This window comes from Petaurus breviceps, unplaced genomic scaffold (assembly GCF_028583685.1).
Source record: "Petaurus breviceps papuanus isolate PSGF00001 unplaced genomic scaffold, PetGlider_PUasm1.0 64, whole genome shotgun sequence".
Taxonomy (NCBI): Eukaryota; Metazoa; Chordata; class Mammalia; order Diprotodontia; family Petauridae; genus Petaurus; species Petaurus breviceps.
Window position 1 is genome coordinate 8,546,583 of NW_027186428.1, and position 23,200 is coordinate 8,569,782.

Genomic DNA, 23,200 nt, shown 5'->3' on the forward strand with positions numbered 1-23,200 from the left:
GTTATGGTCTCTGTAGTGGGCAGATGGGACTGGTGGAATTTAGCATCACCTATCAGAGTAAATAGCCACACTATTAGCTTTCTGTTATAAAAATGATCTTCTTCCACAAAGAATTCTTCTAATTGTAGCTTATGAGAACATTCTCTGTTCTCAGCGCTGAGATGCCTTTTACAATAAGATTACCATTTTATCCTCAACCGAGGTTGATTCTTCTTGCCCAGAGAATAAGGAAAGCTCTTCATTTGAATTACAATAATGAATGAGTCTCTTTCTGTCCTACTTTGTTTCCTTAGTTTTTTTTCCTAAATAATTTGAGAATCGTTCTGAAGTTGAAAGTTTGATTTACTCAAACTTTGCATAGTATGCCATTCCCCAAGTGGTTGGTGTATTTGAAAATGTGATATAACTCTAAACTTTCTAAGCAGAAAGAATAACAAATTTAGCCTATTTTTTTTTTCATCCTGCATTCTTGCTTCTACAGCAATCAGGTCATTGCTTTTTTTTTTTAAGGCTCTGTGTTCTGGGAGAGGAGCTACTTCCTGGAAGTGACTTCTTTTTTATAATTTAAAAAATGTAAAGTAGAAAGACAACTTTAGTATCACCATGTTTGCTCTGATAAACAAGCCTTTTTTGCCCTGGGGAAAAGACCAGTCATGGCGTGCACCTACCTATGTATTTTTTTCTGACCCTCCTGGAGTTTTATGATGACCAAAACTATATAGACCTTTTTTCAATCCATTCTCTCTTAATAGTTCTCAAATCAAAACTGATAACCAAATCTGACCTGTATTATTTCCTCTCCTATCTCTTTGGTATGACAAGAGGCTTGAAGCATGTACTGCTTGTGAACATGCTGTGTATCATGTGGAAGCTTTTTCTTAGTCTTTCTTGCTAAGTTTGATCAAAAAATATTATTCAATGGGGAGAGGATTGGGCTTTAGGGAGAAAAATAAGTAAGTGTATCTCCCCTCTCTATCTCCTATTTTACACTGGGTGACACATTGTGATGAGTGGAAGACTTTTTATAGGTAATAAATCACATCATTCTCAAACAATGGCCTAGTAGGTAGCCATGAGGTATATGAACTTGAAGAAAAGCTCACTGGTGCTAGTAAGATGCTGTTTTGTTGCAAATTCTTGGGTCTTGACATGCAAAATGATCAGAAAACACCCTTATTCTCTGTCCCTCTAGCTTTGGTCCATCCATATAAACAAATTAATTTCACATAACATTTAAACCAAGACCTCTCCCAGAAGACAATGGGAACAGAAAAACAAGCCCCTTATCTGAAAATAATGCCTTCTTCTTTGAGAAGAAAAACTAATTATAATATTTATACTAAGAGTTGTGAATGTTAGGAGAGTGATGAACAAATATAGCAATTCTTTCACTGTCTTAACTATTTGTACATACCCAACTTCAATGCTTCATGAGCATTGCTTTTCTTTTGTGTTGTCAGAGAATGAAAGAGAAACTATTACAGCAACTGAAAAACCAGCTTCTGTGCATTCCTGTCAAAAGCAGTTAGTCCTCCCCATAGAATATATAAGTAGTTCATTCTTTTTTCAAATATCCAATGTTAAAGCTTCACAGAGCAAAGAAACCTATAAAAATCCAAGAAGAAAGAAATAATTATCTATATTGATAATGTCTTTTCGCCATGGTAAAATCTGCCAGAGTTTCTGTTGTACCAGAGTAGCCTTCAAGAACCCAAGATGACCTCTTCACTGCAATGAAACATTGGAATAGGACTTGCTTGGAGGTGACCTTTTAGTTCATAAAGGCTATGCCTGCATAGTGCAAAATTTGACAAATCTCATAAACTATCTACTTCCCAAGAATCAACCTAGCTAATTATGTAGAAGCTAATCACCAGAAGGTTGGCCATTTGGGCAATAAGCTCTTTAGCTAGGAAACAAAGTCCAATATTAAAGGAAGGACTTTTAGTTTTTTTTTTTTTGTCTTCCTTTTATTTCTGTAGTAATGGAAGAGTAGAAGGAGAGGGGGACCAGCTTTTTACAATTTCACTTTTAAGAAACTCCCAATGTGTATTTTAAAATAATTTTATGTTACCTTCAGCAACCGAGATACATGACTCTAGTAGTCCTCTTTTTATTCCCCCTTAGAAAATTTTTCAAGGACAAGCTCAGAGTTGCTATATAAAATGAAAAGTAAAATAATCATTTGCTTTGTTTCTGTCCTCTGTATTTTAAACCACAGAAAGGAGAGAGGAAAAAAAGGAAGGAAAGGAAGGAAGGAAGGAAGGAAGGAAGGAAGGAAGGAAGGAAGGAAAAGAAAAGAGAAAAGAAAAGAAAAGAGAAAGAGTCAGTTGAGCTTTAGTCTGGCTTCCAAAACCTTTGTTTATGGAAGCACTAGAGAGTGATATTTTCTCCATACTATCTTATTTAGAAAACCTAGTTTTGTTTAGCCAGAAGAAATAGAGACAATATTACAGGTAAGTTTGTAACCTTTTTCTTCATAAAGAAGCAGGTATTACACAGTCTCTTTAGAAAAGTATCTTATAAGGTGTCTGAGCATTCACTGGGTTAGGGATAAGACCTGAATCTGTAGTTTCACTAGTAGAGGAAACTACTAGGTGAAAAAACCAATTCAAGTGACCACCTTCTGTGCAAATTATATTCTTCGTTGCCTAGAGCGCTGAGAAGTTCATACAACCATTATGTATCAGAGCTGGGACGTGAATTCAGATCTTCTTGGCTCCGACACCAATTTTTATCCACTATGTCACTTTTGTCACCCACTGTAATTCAGAATCCCTTATTATAGCTCCTGGATGTTGTCTGCATGAACCTTGAGGTGCCGCTTGGCTTTTGAAATTTAAGCAACTTCCCCCACAGTTGGGTGTATTCTCCATATTTAATATTCACCATACTAAATATGCTATTGTTGTTCTTTTTTCTGTGCATTGCTCAGGAGAGAAGTCTTATAAAGAAAATATTACTGCTACAATAATCCATACTATGAATTGAATTCATATTAGTTTCCTCTGCAGGTGATACCAGTTTCAAAGATGGAGGAGTGGGAAGGAAATGGTGGTTCAAAGGCAGTATGACATTATTTGCCATATCCTAACATTAATTCTTGTCTTTGAAATACCCAAAGCATGTGCAAATATTGTCACCTGACATTTGTATCTGTGCCCAAGGAAGCATCTGGAAACTACTGTTGAATTTCCCTGTTATTTTCAAATATGGCAGTTGATAAAGTAGAAAGGAAAAATCTGATTCATTGCTTAAAATCCAAGCTGGTATGTGCTATGGAAAATGGTATAAGAACAAAAATTAAAAGTATAAACATCTTCCCCACTATAACAGCAAGCACCCTAGGATACCCAAGATGGCTGCTAGCACAAGTTCTTTGATCTGCTTTTCTAAAGGAAAACCACTTAAAAAGGGTTAACAATCTTACTTTAATCAAATATATATATATATATGTATCGTTCACTTAGTTTAAGGGAAAAAGTCAACACCCTGAATTTCAGAAAATACAAACAGAAATTATAAGCAGACAAAAAGTACAGAGAAAATAACACAACTCAACAGACCAACAGATGGGGCTTCTAGCTCTCTGACTGTTACATACATAGTTACCAGGGAGAGCAGCACCAGCATCTGAGTTTTCAAAGCGGGGGGGCTCAAAGGCTACCCAGAGTCTTATCTGGCCAAATCACACAACTCTTCCCATAAGTGAGCACCAAACCAAAACCTTACCTCGGGGTGTATATATACACTTCTTCAGGGTCAAAGGACATCACAACCTTTGTGACCCACTGTGTAATTACAAAGTAAGAAAAGTTGTGGGCCTTCCTGAAAAACAAACCTCCCTTAAGCAAGCTTCTCTTATTGGGCTTCAAGTGAGGCTCATTAAGGGATGTGGAAGATCTTCAAATTCCCTTACCATTATACATTATATATGTATATACATATCCAAAAGCAGGTGGGAAACGAGCAGACAAATGAAATGGAGAGAATGTGAGTTAAGTATTTCATCCCAAACTGTTTTTTTTTTCCTTTGTTATAATAATGACAAGCTTTTACAGATTTCTTTGGTTAATGTCTCTTGTTTTAGAATTGCTTATTTTTGCTTTACGGTCTAAGGGGTCATTGTCTAAGTTTATTCTGGAGTTTTGTTCTTACTATGCTCTCACAACGTGGTGCTAAAAATACCGTGTTTATTCTTCATCATGGTATGAAGATGACCTTTGGTAGTATAGTGGTGACCTTTGTTTCATTTTTTTGTCCTTGTTTTTTAATGCAATTCCAAGAGAACACATACTGAGCTAGAAAAACTTGGAGCTTAGTGTCTGTTACCTAAAGACTAACTAAAGTCAGAGATGATTATCACCACAAGATGATGTATTTCTTTGACTACAGCAACTCACAAAGCAACCTATACCAGTGAAGGAAAACCTATACCAATGAAACCATAGATCTTTTGAATAAAGAATTTGAAGTTTCAAATTAAATAAAAAGTGACCTTTGTAGGCAAGAGAAATAATGAACATCAAAATGCTTAGACATTCTCTTTTATTTTTTCCTCGGGATTTTTTTAAAAGTAGCTAACAGTTACCAGATTTCCCTGGGTGAAACCATTCACACTTTCCAGAAAGAAGTCTTCATCAACAAATGCTAAAATCTGAGTTATGTGATAAAGTCCCCCAATTTACTACCCTGTTGGCCAAGTATAGCAACAAGGATATTCAGAGTAGCAGTTTGTAGTTCGTCCTTGTCTTGAATTCTTTACTGCTCAAGGACACATACATCCCACTTTTACACAGGTTGCCACTGTAAATCCTTTTGCCATGCTGAAGTAGATTCAGAATGCTTTTTAAATTATAGACTGATTGCATTAAAGAGTTATCTTAGACCTAACTACTAAGATTATTAACTTTAAAGTAAAGTTACAAATAAAATTATTTTACATAGTAGAAATGACATTTTCAAATAACTGGCATTGCAGTTGATGAACTTATCATTAAAATTAGCCAGACAGATTTCATTTTAAATTAGGACTTATTATTTCTGTACTTAGACTTACAATTTTTTAATGATTTTTATAGCATTTCACATTGTCTTTCACATGAGAGGTGCTCCACTTTGGAAGCCTTGGTCTTGTTTTTAGCACTAAACTTTGCATAGGTTATTGAGCAGGAATATTCATAGATTTTTACTCCTTTCCTGAAGAGATAGAAGAAGATATAGATAATCTTGCTGTTGGTATTCTTCATTGTTGAATGGCTAGAGGTTTGCAAGTAGAATCTGCAGGCCATAATAATAGTCATTACTGCCTAATTTGAAAACATATGAAACATTTGTTGCTTAGGACATATAATGTGAGGAAGATTTTGACTGTCATAATTAATATCCTCCAAATCTTCATTATGGTTTGGAGTGATTCTCTTTTCTCAAATGTTCCGATCAGTCCTTCTAAATTGGAATGGCTTCAGGTGTGGGCACAGTGTAGCTGTTGTCTGAGAACTAGGCAGTCTTGGAGATATGTATCACCAGATTATCTGAGAACTAGGCAGTCTTGGAGATATGTATCACCAGATTATCTATAGGAAGGTGGATTTTTTTGGCCATAGACCACTTTTTAAAATCAGCTGCTAAGCTGTAGCCACAGTGGACAAGAGGACCCAATAATGAAGAAATTGCAAATCTTTGAAAGGAATCTCAAAATCATGGATGTCATCACAGTATCACAAAATGTTAGGATTGGAAGGGACATCAGCTGTCATCTTGTCCAATCCATGACCAAAAGAATTCTCCTCTGTAATGTGCCCAGCAAGTAATTATTCAGCCTCTTTCTTGACTAACTTCCTGAGAGAGCTCATTCTACTTTCAAATATTTTTACTTGGTATGAAGTTTTTGTTGTTGTTGTTATTGTTTTTCCTTAAATCATGACTAAATTTGCTTCTGAATAACTTCCACCTACTGTTCTTGGCCCTGCCCTTTGGAGTCAAAAAGAACAAAGCCCAAAAGAAGTCTAATCTTGCTTCCTTATAAGAACCCTTCACATATATGAAGACAGCTATCATATTCTCTTTGAGTCTGCTCTTCTTTGAGCTTAACATCCCCAGTTCCTTCAAACAGTTTTCATATAGAATGGACTTAAGTCCATTCACCTAGCTTATCAGTGCCTTCTGAAACTATGGCACCAATAATCAAAAACAGTATTTCAGATGTGATCTTACCAGGGAGTAGCACAGAGAATCTATCATCCCCTTATTTTCCTGGAAGCTGCACTTTCCTTTAAAAAGTCCAATTTACACATTAGCTTTTTTGTTCCTATGTCACACTGTTTACCAATTGAGCATGTAATCCTCCAGAATGAATTTGTTTTTCAAATTATTTTTCTAACCATGCTTCCCCTATATTTTACTTGTAAAGCTAATTTTTTAACACCCAAGTGTAAGAATTTACCTTTATCTCTATTAAATCATATCTCTGATTGAAGCAGTGCTCTTTGTCTAGTATTGTTTATCCCTCCCTGTTTTGTGTCATCTGCTTATAGATAAGCAGATAAGATAACAATAAGCATACTATCTATACTTTAACCAAGTCATTAATTAAAAAAAAAATTAAATAACAGCACTAGTTAGTCTCTAGAAGTCTCTAGAAACTTCCTGTTCTGTTGACATTGAACTAAATCTTTCATCCAGTTCTTAACCTATCTAATTGTATTATCATCTAATCCCACAGCTCTCCATCTTTTCCACAAAAAATATCATGAGATATTTTCAAGGGACTGAAGTTATTGGGCCTTTTTTTTTATCAGATAATTTGCACCAATCCAGTCCTACAATACTTCTCCATGACCTTTCAGCTATCACTGACAGTTAAGTATCTCAGCAATTATATGCACCAGTTCTCTTAGTCCCTGAGAATATTGTTTAGGTTACTTTAATTTATTAAAGGCAACTAGGTTCTTACATTCACTTTACTTATCTTGGGTACTGCCCTCTATCAGCCTTTACATTTTCTCATTTTCATTTCAGAAGTCATTCACCTTTGTGGAGAAACAGGAATGAAATATGAGCTGCTTTCTCTTCTATCAGTTATCATCTACATCATGCAGCCATGCTTTCTTTTCTTTTGTTTCTTATATTTCTCCAATATAAGTTTTTATTATATTTTCATCACCTTTCCCTGCCAGACTCGATTTATTCAAAACTGGGCATTCAAAACTCATTCAAAACCACACTGTTCAATTAATCCTTTGCTACCTGGCCTTGTTTCCATTTTCTGTACATGTTTTCAAAATCTAAATTTATTGATCAGTTACCTGTGCATTCATATCAGTCTCTTTAGAGCACTCTTCCTTTTCCTTCTCCCTGGAATTGTTTCTCTCCGAATGCTCAGAATGTCCTTTTTCGGTTTGCCTATACCTCTTTGGCTAACTTCCCCCCATCCTTTTTGCCTTTCTTCTGATTCTCTGAAATATGCTTTCCAAAAATCTAGACTGCACATCAGTCTATGCCTGGCCTTCATATTCTCTTGAAAGGTATGTCCAAACCAGTTCCACCCCCTCAAATCAATCCAAAATAGTTTTCCCTAAAAGATTCTTTCATCATTTAAAGATGACATCATTATTTAGGGAAGACAAGAAACTACTAGCTATTCTCGTTCTATAAAAAAATAAAAATAAAATATCCCTTTGTGAAAGAGAAATCTCTAACATCTGGATGGATAATTAAAGTCTCCCATCACTACTAAATCATGTCTCTGTGCAAAGCTTGTGATTTTTCCCAAATTCCCTTATTTATTTCCTCTTCCTGTACAGGTGGTCTTTTACACTCAATTTGTATTTCTCTCTCATTTGTTTTTCTCCATTCTGGTGCCTGGTTTTCCTCAAATACTGTTGTTCAAATGCTTTTATGCATGAAAATAGAGTTAGACCCCACAGCTGACAGGATCATAAAGGGTAGCATTCAGATATCTTTATAAAATGAAATAACCACTAAGCTGACCTCTTTTTTTTTCTTTTTGACTGACTGCTCTCAAAACTAATCTTTCTCATAAAATTTTATTGCCTTTGCCTAGGAATACCCTTAAATAATAGTGAGATAGAGTCAGCTATTGCCAAAGTAATGGATACATATTTATGAGAATTAATGAAAATGAAGAGAATTAATTTTAAAAATTTCTAATTAATTGAAAAGAATGAGAATAAAGCCATAGCATTGGTTAGGGTTTGCCAACATTTAGATAATTGCATGATTATTCTTAATATCTCTTCTTCCCCTAACCCCTATCCTCCTGGTATAACTTTAGTCCTCTCGGTCACAATCATGTTCACACTCCTTCCTTCTCCATGTAAGAAGCACACTCTTAGGAAATCTCCTTCTAGGAGGGTGATGTCCAAGCTCTTAAATTTAGGAGCTTCCAAATTTGGGATTGCCCATAAAAGTAACCACGAAGTCTGAGAAAACACACAATTAGTATCTCTCTTCTCAGTCTTTGTGTAAGCACATGTCTTTCTCTGCCATTTATTTTTTTTTTTGCATGAACTCTATTATGCCTCAGCTTCTTATACAGGCTAAGATCTATCCTCAGGAACTCTATTGCAGTCCTATGCCCAGAACAAGAAATAAAAATTCAAAATGTATGAAGAACTCAAGATCTGTAAGCCATAGGACCACCTGGGGAAGCAAATACAATTCTACATTAGCTTCTCCTACAAGTCTCCAGTAATTGCTGGAAGGAAGGAAGAAAGAGACAGAAATAGACCTCATACATACACACAACAGAACAAAGATCTGCTTGACTAGGATCCATGCTTGAAAAGAACATGTATAGAAATATTGTGTTGTAACTCAGTATTTCACAAGTAACTGAAAATTAGTCTTTGGTTGTGTAAATATCACAGTATTTTTTTTAATTTATTGGTTTATTTTTTAGTTTTCAACATTCATTTCCACAAGATTTTGAGTTACAAATTTTCTCCCCATCTCTCTCCTACTCACCACCCCAAGATAGCAAGCATACTGAATATCCCTTCCCTCAATCTGCTCTCTTTTATATCCTTCCCCATCCTCCTCCTAACTTTCTTGTAGGGCAAGATATATTTCTATACCCCATTGCCTGTATATCTTATTTCCCAGTTGCATGTAAAACAACAATTTTTTTACATTTATTTTTAAAAGTATGAGTTCCAGATTCTCTCCCTTCCCTCCTCACCCACCCCCACTGGGAAGAAAAGAAATTCAATATAGGTTGTACATATGTGGTTACACAAAACATTTTCATAGTAGCTATATTATGAAAGACTAGCTATATTTCCCTCCATCCCATCCTGTCCCTCATTTATTCTGTTTTCTCCTTTGACCCTGTTCCTTTTCAAAAGTGTTTGCTACTAACTACCCTCTCCCCCAATCTGCCCTCCCTTCTGTCATTCCCCTCTTATCCCCTTTCCCCCTTCTTTTCTGTAGGGTAAGATACCCAATTAAGTGTGTATGTTATTCCCTCCTTAAGCCAAATCCAATAAAGGAAGGTTGACTCATTCCCTTTCACCTCCCTGCTCTTTCCTTCCATTGTAACAGCTTACTCTTGCCTCTTTTATGAGATAATTTAACCTATTCTATCTCTCCCTTTCTTCTCCCATTATAGTCCTCTCTCACCTCTTAAATTTATTTTTTAGATATCATCCCTTCCTATTCAACTGATCCTATGCCCTCTATGTATACATGTACACACATACACCCATCTATACATACATATATATTTCCTTCAATTATCCTCATACTGAGAAAAGTCTTATGAGTTACACTTACCATTTTTCCATGTAGGAATGTAAACAGTAAAACTTTAATAAGTTCCTTATAATTTCTCTTTCCTGCCTACCTTTTCATGCTTCTCTTGATTCTTGCATTTGAAAGTCAAATTTTCTGTTCAGCTCTCGTCTTTCCATCAAGAATGTTTGAAAATCCTCTATTTCACTGAATCTCCATATTTTCCCCTGAAACATGATACTCAGTTTTGCTGGGTAGATGATTCTTGGTTTTAATCCTAGCTCCTTTGACAATATTTTTACCTATCATTCCCTAAGGCTTCAATTTCCTTAGAGTTCTTCTAACTAAAATCTTCAAGAGTGTAACCATAGACCTCCCAGTTGATCTGTTCCTGTTTAACAATATTCTCTGCCACCCCCTTTTGGCCAAGGATATCATTTTTCAGTGAGTTAGCTGTGAGGACCTCATCTTGATTTTGAAAATTATATAGCAGCTTTTATTGAGTTCATGCTTTGTGAAGAGTAAGGTAGCAGAAAGACTCACTTCGAGTCTCTTATTTTTCTTAAAATCAGTAAGCTCTTCTTTCTATTAATACCATGATTATCTACATATCTATTAATTGTCTTTACCTACAGGGCTAGGCATTTGTCTTTTCAGCATATCTTTATGTCAGAGATAAGCTTATTATCATTAGTGAATCTCTATTAAATTTTTTTTTTTTGCTTTTTTGGAGGGCAATTGGGGTTAAGTGACTTGCCCAACGTCACATGGCTGGTTTTTGTGTTAAGTGTCTGAGGCCGGATTTGAACTCAGGTCCTCCTGACTCCACTCTATTTGCTGTGCTACCTAGCTGCCCCTCTATTAAATATTTTGAGAAAAAGTTATTCTATATTTCATAATTTGTATATAAGAATACAGAAGTTATATTGTTTCTCTGTCTTTGAATTTGAGCTGAGGAAAATTTCATTACCCACTCTTTGTTCCTCATATCTATTGGTCATCAAAATGATTATTTTGGGAAAATATTGCTCACGAGCAATCAAAGTTATTTTGGGAATTTCTCAAATCATTTATCAATGTTGTTATTAAAGTAGCTATTTCAAAATTTTCTAATCTTGCCCGACTGCCCTTTCTACAAATTATCATTATGTGCAATCCTCCTGTGTTTTCCTTTCATGGTAGACCTCCAATTTTGAGATTTTTTTAGGAATTTTTTTCTAATTTTTTTCCTCCTCCTTCTCCACTCCCATTGAGAAGGTTCATACTTAAGTGAACTCCAGGACTAAATGATGTTTTTATCTGTCCATGGTGGTAAGTCTTCTACTTTCTTCTGCCAGTTTTTTCTCTCTTATTAGCTCTATCCAAGATTTCTCAGCACTAATTTCACCTATGTCTGCCCCAAAAATTGGAGTTGGAAATTGGGCAGAAGAAAATGAGTAACACTGCCATAGCCTAAGAATTCATGTATAAATAATTTTTGCCTTAAGAAAAATATCCAAGGCAGAGAAACCTGAGTCTCATATGGGACTAACATCGCTATCAAATAATTTAGTTGTAATTTTTCAGTTGCTGTTAGAGTTCTATAGATCAGTCTCTTGAGGGGTATTACATGTCTGTGTCCCCTTGGATGGATGGATGGATGAACTGTTAGGAGAAAGGACTAAATTATCTCTTCAAAAGTTCAGTCAAAAGTACAGAACAATTAGGAACTCTTTCTCTATTTCTTGAGTTATTCAACATTAGTTATTTTGTTTATGCTTTTTAGAAGGATTGATATTGATAAAATTCTAAATTCTTTTTTTGGTAGGCATCTGAAAGTGGGAGCTCCAATTTTACTAGCAATCAAAAAGTGATTATGTATTACTAAATTTTTCTGAATAATGTAAATGTTTGATCAAATTCTGATCTCTTCCATTTTCTGCCTTTCTTCTGTTCCTGACTTCTTCAACCACCACCCTTGACCCAAAACCACCCTTTTCAGAGTATCTGCTTTTTGTCCAGGAGTTCTAGGCACACTCAGACCTGACAAATGCAAGTTTCAAAATTGGTCTCCAAGCCAAGAGTTGGAAGACTCCTTAAAGGCCATTAAATCCAAGAGCCATACATGAAAAAAAAAAGAGTTATCTTTACAGCATACCTAATAAATAAATTAAATAAAACAAAGCCTTTGCTACCAGAACTCAAATTGAGGACAAACCCTCTCTTTCCCAAGTCAACTCATCTCACTTTTAGATAGCTCTAATTTTTAGGAACTTCTTCCTCACATGAAATTTAAATTTGCTTCTATGTAAATTCTACCTTTTGTTCCTTGTTCTATCTTCTGTAGCCAAGCAGAATAATTCTTACTCCTCTTCCACATGGCAACCCCTCAGTCCTTGAAGACAGCTTTTTCTTACTTTCCTCTCAGTCTTCTCTAGGCTTAACATCCCAGGTCCTTCAACTGGTCTTTAATTAGAATGGACTCAAGGCACCTCACCATTCCAGTTGCCCTCCTCTAGACACTATCCAGATTATTAGTGTCCTTCCTGATATGTGGCACCCAGAACTGTATGCCATACTTCAGTTGTGGTCTGAACATAGCAGAAAACAACATGACTATCACCTCCCTTGTCCTGGAAGCTTTATCTTTCTTAATATAGTTTTTGATTGCATTAGCTTTCTTGAGTGCCATATCAATAAATTGAATAGATAGATAGATAGATAGATAGATAGATAGATAGATAGATAGATAGATAGATAGATAGATATCATACTGATATTGCCATCTAACCATGGTATAGAACTCTTTGGTACTTGTAGTATATGTCAGTGTTCATATAAACTTAGACACACATTCTTTTAGTCCTAAATTTCTTATAAGCAACAGTGAGGGTGCACTGTCAGAGTGTAGCTGTATGGGGACTTTGATACTGGGTTCACAAATTCCTATTATTGGTTAAGTGATGATTGTAAGTAATTGGTTAAGACTGAATGTAATAGAGCTGATTTTCCCCCCTGCACAATGTTACAGTATATATCCCATTTGGAATGGTCTTTACAATGCTTTGGGGGGCAGTTAGGTGGTGCATTGGACAGAGTGCTATGCCTGGAGTTAGGAAGGCTCATCTTTATGAGTCCAAATCTGGCCTTAGACACTTACTAGCTGTGTGACCCTAGGCTAGTCACTTAACCCTGTTTGCCTCAATATCCCAACCCTGTTTGCCTCAATTTCAAGGAAATAGCAAACCACTTCAGTATCTTTGCCAAGAAAATTTCAAATGGAATCATAAAAAGGAAGACACAACTGAAAAAAAGACTGAACAACAGAAACAAATTACAATGCATTTTCCTCTCTGAATTCACCAGGGGAGAAAAGGGCCTTTATATCATAATTTATTGAGAAAATGCCTTCAGACTCAACATAACCAAACGAGGACTCCCTTTCTTTCCCCCAAAACCCACCCTTCTACCCAACTTCTCTGTTAGTGCCAAAAGTATTATCATTCTTCCACTCTCTCAGGTTAATAACATCAGTGTCATCCCCAATTCCTCATGCTTCCTCACCACACATAATCACTTGCCAAATATCATATTTTCTACCTGAGACATCCTTTGAATTTACACTGTAAGAAAAACTTGTCACAGAGCTACTACCTTAGTTGAGGTTATTACCACCTTTCATCTAGGTTATTGCAATTACCTCCTAATTGGTCTCCATGCTTTCCCTACTCTAATCCATCCTACACACAGCTACCAAAGTGATTTTTCTTTAGCACAAATCTGACTGTTATTCCCTTACTTATTAAATTCCAGTGGCTCCCCAATATATCTATGATCAAACAGAAACTTCTCTGTTTGGCTTTTAAAGTCCCTCACAACAAGGCCTCAACATATTTTTCCAATTTCATTATATAATATCTATCCTCCTATAGTTTTTGGCACTAAAATGTACAGAACAATTAGGAACTCTTTCTCTATTTCTTGAGTTATTCAACATTAGTTATTTTGGTTATGCTTTTTAGAAGGATTGATTTTGATAAAATTCTAAATTCTTTTTGGTAGGCATCTGAAAGTGGGAGCTCCGATTTTACTAGCAATCAAAAAGTGATTATGTATTACTAAATTTTTTGAATAATTAAATGTTTGATCACAATTCTGATCTCTTCCATTTTCTGCCTTTCTTCTGTTCCTGACTTCTTCAACCACCACCCTTGACCCAAAACCACCCTTTTCAGAGTATCTGCTTTTTGTCCAGAAGTTCTAGGCACTCTCAGACGTGACAGAAATGCAAATTTCAAAATACATGGCATTCCCATCTCCCATTTATGGCTTGGAATGTACTCTCATTACTTTGTTTATATAGAATACCTTGCTTCTTTCAGGATGTAACTCAAGCATTATTACCTTCATGAAACCTGTTGCTGGGGCAATAGGTGGTGGTGGTGGGTAGGAAATAGATGACAACTTTGTATTTATTTTGTGCTGTTATTTATATACTTATACATGACTGTGTTATCTCCCCTAAAAAAATGTAAGCTTTGCAAAAACAGGGATTTTTTTTGTCTTTTTATCCCCAGTGCCTAGCAAAGTGCATGGCATATAGTATGTGTTTAATAAATACATTTTGATTGATTAATTGAAAATAGATTCCAGTCTTTGTAAGGTCCCTCTTCTTCCCATCTGGAAACCCATTGACTGATGTTAGTTCCCTCCATGAGGAGGTGACCCTTCTCACCAAAGCAAAGGCCTCAACATGTAACCATGATCTCATCTCATCTTGTTCTCCACCAGATCACCCCAATAGGGTAACAGCCTTTTTTAAGTTTCTTTTCTCTAATCTTCAATCACTCCCTATCTTGTGGTCCCTTTCCTGTTTATTACCTTTAAACATCCCAAGTCTTTTGCCTCACTCCAATCTTGAGGGGAAAATACTCTCGTTAGAGTCTACCATTCTTTCAAACTGTGCTCCTATAGGTCTCCTTTCATACCCAAATTCAAAGAGCAGACTTTCTGCATATTGTCTTTACTCCTTTTCTCAGTCTTCCATTGCAGTTTGTCTTCACACATCATCTTCTAGTTAAAACTACCCTATCCAGATTTACCAATGGTCTCTTAATGGACAGATAGAATGGTCTTTTCTCAATTCTTATCCTGCTCAACCACTCTAGAAGGGAGGACAAAGAAGGGAAGCATTGGGCAAATGGCCAGTAATTCAATCATCTTCTCACAGTTAGATATGTTCACTGATGGGTTCAATGAATAAAAACTGAAATATCAGTTGCTGTTTATATTCGACCCCAGGGAGGCTAATCATTATCTAAATGCTCTGCGTGTAAGTAAAATATGAAATCAGTCCTGATTTCAGATCTCACTCCAGACTGTTACCAGCCATGTGACCTTGGGCAAATCATCTTGTCTGCCTTTCTCTTCATCTGGTAAGTGGGGATAATAACAGCACTTGTTTTCCAAGGTTCTTCTCAGGATCAGATGGTACATTTTACAGTTACTGCTGTCTCCTCCTGGATACTGTCTTCTCTCTTTTGTGTGACATTTCCCTCTCTTGGCTCTTCTACTAATGTTGTCTCCTCAGTTTCCTTTGTTGATTCGTCATCACCCCCTCCTACTTATCCCCAATACTTTATCTTATAGGAGTCCTCCTCTACATGTACTCTCTTAGTGACCTCATGTGTTTGATTGTCATCTTTATGAAGGTCACTCCCAAATCTCTTATCCTGTCTCTCAGCCTCATCTTTTCTCTATTAAGCACCAGTTAGTTATACATTCCAAATGTTTATTGTATATTTTAAACTGAATGTCTCAATATATCCAAACTCAGCAAATCCAAAACTGACTCATCTTCACCCCCAAAACAATCACTTTTCTAAACTTTATTTTTTCTGTAGAGGGTATTACTATTCTTCAAATTAGCCAGGTTCACAGCCTCAAAGTTTTCCTCAATTACTCACTCTTTCTTACTTCACATTTCCCATATCTTCTTGATTCCACCTCCATCATATGTCTTACATCGATCTTCTTCTCATTCGCATGGCTACCACTTTAGTTCAGGCCCTTGTTGGACTTCCTGCCTCATGTCTCTCCTCATTCCAGTTCATCCTCCAATTGGCTACCAAAGTGATTTTCCTATAGTACATCAGCCCACGTCGTTTCTTATTACATTGCATTGTTACCTAATATCCTTAGAATCAAAGATAATCTCCTCTGTTTCATTTTCCAAGTCCTTCACAACCCCTCCTACCTTATTATCCCTTCCAACCTTATTATACAAGGCCTACACTCTCCAGTCTAGCCACACTCTGACCTCACACCCAAACTGGTTCCTCACATATGGTCCTTCTTTTCCTGTCTCCATACTTTTACAGCTGTTTTCCCTCATGCCTGAAACCCTTTTAAAATTCCTTATTTCTTTCAAAACTGCTTGAGCATCTCCTTCCAACATGAAATCTTCTCTGGTCCATTCCCCCACCCACAGCCCCAACTTCTAATGCCTTCCCTCCCAAAACATATTTGTAGTGATTTAGTATATATTTAATTATGTACATGTCTCTCCCATTACAATATAAACTCTTTGAGAGCAGGGATTGTTTCACTTTTTGTTTTTGTATCCTTATCACCTAGCACAGTGCCTCATACATAGCAGGTTTTAAATAAATGACTATTGATTGGTTGCTTGTAATATTTATGATGACCAAATAAGTTACTGCTGATAAGTTTTTCTCTCATTGCTGGCAATTGAATGCTGAAGAATTACAAACCAGCACTTGTACCTTTTGAGTTCTTGCTGCATGCCTTATAGACAGATTGTTTTCTGGATGTACTTTGAAAGCAAGTGTTAACTATCTGTGTTTTCCTTGCCCTTAGTCCTGATGAAGAATCTTCCCAAAAGTTCATTCCCTTTGTTGGGGTGAGTATTTCTTTGACATAGCAGTTGGAGTTAAGTACATTTCCTAAAATGGTTGCCCTTCTCATCTCATCAGTAAATTATAGCCAAACTACCAGGATTTCCACTACAGTCAAGCAACCTTTTGAATCATCTTCCCCATTTGGGGCAAAGGACTTACATGTAAATCACTCCAACTCAAAAACTCTCATTTTTCTTACTCCAGCAGCCTGTGGCACTGGTTTTGGTTGTTGCCTTTGACTTCTGTCCAAACCAAAGTGTAAAAGCATTAATTACTTCATTTTTTTTTTAAACTGGATCTCTTTGTCTCTCCCAAGCTACAAGTGCCATGGCCACTCACAGGGCTACTCTCAAAACTGATAAGTGTGAAAGCTTTAACCAGTTCCATTTTTCTAACTTGTGTTTATTCACCCCTCCTTAAACAGTATGGTGGCCCTTCACTCCCATGATGGGAGTGGGCTCACCATATTGGTTCCAAAATTAATACAATCACCCAATTACCTTCAATCCTACTATATAGCTCAGCAGTCCTGAACTCAAGTGAACCACCAGCCTCAACCTCCCCAGCAACAGGGACTACAGGCATGTACCATTATGACTGGCTTCAGACCATTATTTCATGTGTCTACATGGTACTCACCTCAAGAAACGAATGAAAGGATAAACCTGTCTTTTTAGTCAAACTTTCTTTTTGAAGAGTTTAATTTGATTTTTTATGATCATAGGTAAAAAGCGTAAATATACACATATGTATGTATTATTGATTGGTTGCTTAAAATATTTATGATGACCAGATTAATTACTGCTGATAAGTTTATCTCTCATTGCTAGAATGGAATGCTGAAGAAAGAATAAAAAATGTATACACATACATATATAGATACATATATGAATATGTACATATATTTCTATGTATTTGTATGTTTATACATACTTTTATTTTTATATATACGCATATATGTATACACATACTAATATTTATGTGATCTTAGTTTTAATTTAACATTGTACGTATTTTATTTTTAAGACCTAAAATGTTCAAGTTTTTAAAAAATTCTTGGTATAGAATTAGCTGTAATTTTTTCCTATTTTTAAGAATTTAAAATATTTGACCAAGCATTTTCTTTTCTTAATATAGGCCTTTTAAGACATTTTCAAAGCCAATTTTATGAAGACTATTTCACCCTTCAAAAAAAAATATTGTTTTGTAATAGTTTAGAAAATTTTTAGTAAAGAAAGTTTTCACAACTAAGATCTAGGTGTGTGGTCTCTTAAAGTCATGAGTATTAATGATACTGCTGTTTTGAGGAAAATAAAACAAAATCTTACTGAAAATTAAAGCAGTAGTCAGTATATGCTAAAAATTGGCAGTGAATGTATTGTTGCTAAAATTCTTCTGAACCTTATACTCATCATCTGCAAAAAAAATTAAGACTAACTTATCTCTCTAATGCTCTTCTAGCTATAATAATTCCAAGATTTTATCATTCTGTTTTCTGTTGATAGCATGTAGTGGTGTTAATTTGTAAGATCTGCCAAAAACAAAAGCCATCAGAGTCTTAACCAAAATTTCATGGAATGATAACATAGTTATGCTTCAGGACATGTGAGATAATTGTTACAGGAGGGTGGGGGAAAGGGGTGGGGATGAAGGGGTATGCATGCATGCTTAAAAATATAAAATGGCCTTTTATCCTGTGTACATACCTACTAATGTATGTTTTATTTTATACACACACACATCTACATACATATATTTATGTATCCAATATATATATATATATATATATTGTGTGTGTGTATATAGATATAAATATAGTTAGTTATTTTGAAATAACATTCTCTGATTGATCAGTCTTGCCTCAAATTTCTGGCTTAAGCCATTTGTCTATACTAAGTCCTTTGCTTTGCTTTCTTTTACATTTCATTACCTATTTAGGTGTGGATCTCAATGGTATCACCCCCACCTTTTTTCCCCTCCTTCTGTCCCTTTTGCTTATAGTTTCTAGTGCTCTGGTCTCTTTTTCTAATACAGATATGACTGGTCATGATCTGATCTTTATTATCTGATAAATTGAATGAAGCCTTCAATCTGTACTATAGTGAAGTGCATGATGTTCTCAGAGAAATTCACTTGAGTGTTACTATTTTGAAATTGAATTTTGTTAGGTAGGAGTTGATAATATTAGGAAACATTTATATAGTACTTGAAGGTTTGCAAAGTGTTTTATACACATTATCTTTTGACTTGTTGAATATTTATTCTGATCCCTTTCAGCAAGCATATATGAAGTTCTTGCCATGTCCCAGGATAGAAATAGCCTGGCACATTTGGAAAACCAGCCTCATATAGGTTTAGGTCCTGCCTCTGATCCATATTGGCTGTGTGACCCCTAGGCAAGTCACTTAACCTCTAAGTGGCCCAAAGAGCTATCTAATAAGACTTTTAAGTTGCTTAAGCCTTGCTGATCAACATTAGTAAAAGGAACATCCTTACAGGTCCAGTCTATTTGCAAAGCATTATTTGTAAGTAGTCTTATAAAGCAGAGCCAAGAAATATGTTGCTTCAACTGGAAAAATATCAGAGTGACTTTGTTACTAGAAGATTTTTATTAATATTACTACTTAAAATAAATAACTAGTATTATTTATTATTAACTAATGACTAGCAGGGGCCTTTATTTAGACTTTTAGAAATCAAATTGTCATACTGCCTGAGAAAATGAAATTTAACAAACTTTCTCTGACTCTGTTTAATATAGGACCAAATCCCACCTGCCCATGTGTGCCCAAGGCCTTACAGCTTGGTCCGTCAATCAGTCCAGTTGTTTACTTACCCCTTATTATAATCCTAGCCTTGTGCAGAATACAGAAGTTGCAGACCCGAGTCTTGTTTTTGTAAAGTTTGTTCAGTGAGACACATGTAAAATATTTCATTACCGAGGCAAGACCTCATTTCATTGATGTCAGACTCAAATACAAATGGATCCCTTTGGGCCATATATTTACTTAGAAAACCACAAATTAACACTATCTATGTCATATTGTATTTTTACTTGTTTTGGTAAACATTTTCCAATTGCATTTTAATCTGGTTCAGGCCCTAATTCAGGGACCTCGAATTAGATGTGTAAGTGGTATATATACATGCATATATATATATATGCATGTATATATATATATACACATATATACTCAAGATAATGAGTAACAAGGACACTGGGACCGTCTAGTAGCCAGGAACAGCTTTCTAATGCTGCTTCCTATATGTGGCATAGTCTTCTGTTGGAAAGCTATTTAAATATAATGAGCAGTAAAACCTCAAACTAACACCAGCACTATGATATTGTCCATATTCTTCTAGACAAAAATTTGCAATTATTTGTTTCATAACTTATTAGTTATGTAATTGCTTTCTAGGTGGTGAAAGTTGGAATAGTAGAACAGTCTTCAGCAGCATCAGGTAAATTGATTCATGAACATACATATATTTTATTTCCTACTTCTGCTAAAATAAAGGCTTTGTGGGGCGGCCAGGTAGCACAGCGAGTAAGAGCACTAGCCCCAGAGTCGGGATGACCTGGGATCGAATCCGAGCTCAGACACTTAGCACCCACCCAGAAACACCTGGCCGTGTAACCTTGAGCAAGTTACTTAACCCTAACTGCTTTATAAATAAATAAAATAAAATAAAGTCTTTGTGATATATTAAATATAGGTTTATTCCTAATGGCTCAGGGTCTCTGACTTGACCAGGTCCTATAGAATTAAAATCAAACCTGGGCACATAGTCATCATATATATGTGGTAAGATTGGGAGTCTTGACTCTTGTTCCGTTTGTTCCTTTTCCAAGATAAATACCAATTCATTCTATAGTGGAAGAAATGAATGCCTTGTTTGTGCTTATAGCTTAACAGAGCTATTAGCAATGCTTTTTATCTCTGTTCTCCTGTGCATCCTTCCCCCCACTGCCCAAGAATATGAAGCTGAGCAGTCATTTAGAGTTTCACCTTATTCTTTGATGATTTCTGAGATCAGAGTTAGCATTTATTTTCAGTTATATTAAACAAACATTAGTACCTGATGAATACAAAGCATGTTCTGAGTCCTAGTAGAGATTTAGTTAAGTTTAGATAAGACACAATCCCAGTACTAGTATAACACAATCCAGTAGGGGAGGATAAGACACAAAAACACATAAATGTAATATATAATAATACAGGACAAGTTAATTAGAAAAGGGCAATGTGCTCCATTGAATTTACAGAAAAAAAGTAAACTCTGGGCAAAGGGTGGAGGAATCATGTTGTAATGACAGCCAAAAATTTCTTCAGTGATGTCTACTCTGGAGAAGTATAAATGGAAGCATATTAAAGCATTTTAATTTTTCCAGAGTATACCTAGGATTAATGACCAAACTAAGTGTCAAAACCAAAACCCTCCATCACATGCCTCTGCTTTCACTATAGAATATACACCTCCATTTTCCTTTCCAGAAGATAGTTAAAGGACAATGCTGTCTGTCTTCAAGCCTATCTTCTCTAGCTGGGTAGTTAAGATCTTGCCCTGCCTTGCATGGTGGGAAAATTCCAGGATAATAATAGGCAGCTGTCTGACTGATTGTATAACTCCTTCTTTTTTAAAGGTGATTCAGATGATGCAGCTCCCTCTAGTTCCAGTATTCTCTCTTCTACTCCACCTTCAATGTCTCCTGCTACGAAGGAAGCCTCACCCACTCCCCCATCCTCTCCATCTGTGACAGGCAGCTTTTCTTCCCCCAGGTAAATCAATCCACTTCTACTCTCCCCTCAGGATAAATGTACCAAATAGAAGGAAAAAATAGGCCTTGGTGTGTGGGTAACACTGAGAGCTACCTCTTTTACTGATTTTCTTTCCTAAGGCTAGTGCATGCCTCACAAAACCAGGACTTCTCAAAGTTTGGGAGTTGTAATGCTTTAATGGTACTTGGTTCATCATAATTCTACACATATAAAACTTACAGATAGTTTATACTTATCTTTTTAATTCTCTTAATTTAAAATTAATTTTGTTTCACAGCTTGAAGTAATTAACCACATATAGGCTTACCACAAAACTAGAATGGCAATAACTGATGTCAACCCTTAAATGCATTTTAAGAAATACTGGACTGCTAAAAACTAAGATGAGAATTGGATTTTGCCCCTAGGCTCAACTAAGAGGAGACACCTCAGGAAAGGTATGAACTGCAAAGTTACAATGAGAATTGTGTCAGAAGGATAAAAACAATCTTTGCTGCTTCACCTGCTCAGAGCCAGCAGCAGTAATACAGCTATCTATGGACTAGCTCTGTCCAGATCATATGTTCTCAAGTATCTAGACTAAGAGATTAAGGAAAACATAATCCTTAGTATGAGAATCAAAAATCTAGAACAGATTCAATCCAGTGATGGAACAGACAAAACCATGCATGCATATATTCATACTGAATACTGAAGGTAAATCCATAGTTACCTGGTGGCACTGAGAAACAAAATATTCTGATTAATGAGTTCTTCTAGATTGAAGAACTGCCATCCTTTTCTTCTACTAAAGTGGCAAAGTTAAGAATGCTCTATCACAAGGTAAAAAGATCTGTAGTGCAAATAAACTAGGGATAGCTCCCTTACATAAGTGCTGAAAAGCAGTGCCTATTAACTTTCAGTCTTCACGGTGTCAACACACTTTGACAGAGGACTCTTATAAGTTCAAGATAAAGGTAAAGTATCTGCTGGATGACATTGGTCAGCTTGAACTTGGCTTGAATTTTCAATATGATCATTTACACCGCAGATATCGTCTACTGCTGCAAATCACAGATTGATTTATTATTCTGTTGATTGTCTTGACTTAAGAAAGTGATGGAGAAAATGTTAATGATGCAGTGATAAAAACCATCAAACTAGAGCAAAGACTTGCCATCTTCAGATATTTGAAGAATTGTCGTGGAGAAATGGTCTTTGTCTTTCCCCCAGCATCACAAAAAGGTAGAACTAGAACCAACAGAAGTTATAGGGAGCCACATTTTGACTCAATATAAAGAAAAACTTCCTAAAAATTAAAAGTGTCCCTCCCAAAATAGAATGGATTGCCTGAAGAGATGATGCATTTCTGACTTTGAGGATCTTCAGGTGGAAACTAGATCACTATACTTGCTAAGGATGTTGGGTAGGAAATTCTTTCATAACTTGAACTAGATGACCTCTAAGGTCTCTCATCCAGTTCTGAGACTGAGATTCCAAGAAAACAATTCAAGGAATCAAGTCACAACAAGGAAATTGACAAACATGGTAAAAGATAGAAAAATTGAATGTTGAAAAAAATTGAATCTCATAGATTTAGAGCTGAAAGGAATCTTAGAGGTCAGAGAAGTAAAGTGAAAAAAGGTACCATCCTAGAAAACAATTTGGAATTATGCAAGGAGAGTTGCTGATTAGCAAGACATATATATATACAAAAGTATTCACAACATTTCTATTTGTAATAGAAAATGCTAGAAACAAACGATATAGTGATTTAAAATTGTTGAA

The 23,200-nt window shown here is 35.8% G+C and overlaps 1 protein-coding gene across 4 annotated transcripts in view; it reads left to right on the top strand.

Annotated features, from left to right (window-relative positions):
• Positions 1 to 23,200, top strand: part of PACS2 (phosphofurin acidic cluster sorting protein 2) — a 325,422-nt gene that overhangs the window by 267,358 nt on the left and 34,864 nt on the right. For all 4 annotated transcript variants that reach the window (XM_069103870.1, XM_069103871.1, XM_069103872.1 and 1 more), the window contains 3 exons: positions 16,612 to 16,654; positions 20,072 to 20,114; positions 21,298 to 21,433. In XM_069103870.1, coding sequence (XP_068959971.1) covers positions 16,612 to 16,654; positions 20,072 to 20,114; positions 21,298 to 21,433 — 222 coding nt within the window. The remainder of the gene's footprint in view (positions 1 to 16,611; positions 16,655 to 20,071; positions 20,115 to 21,297; positions 21,434 to 23,200) is intronic.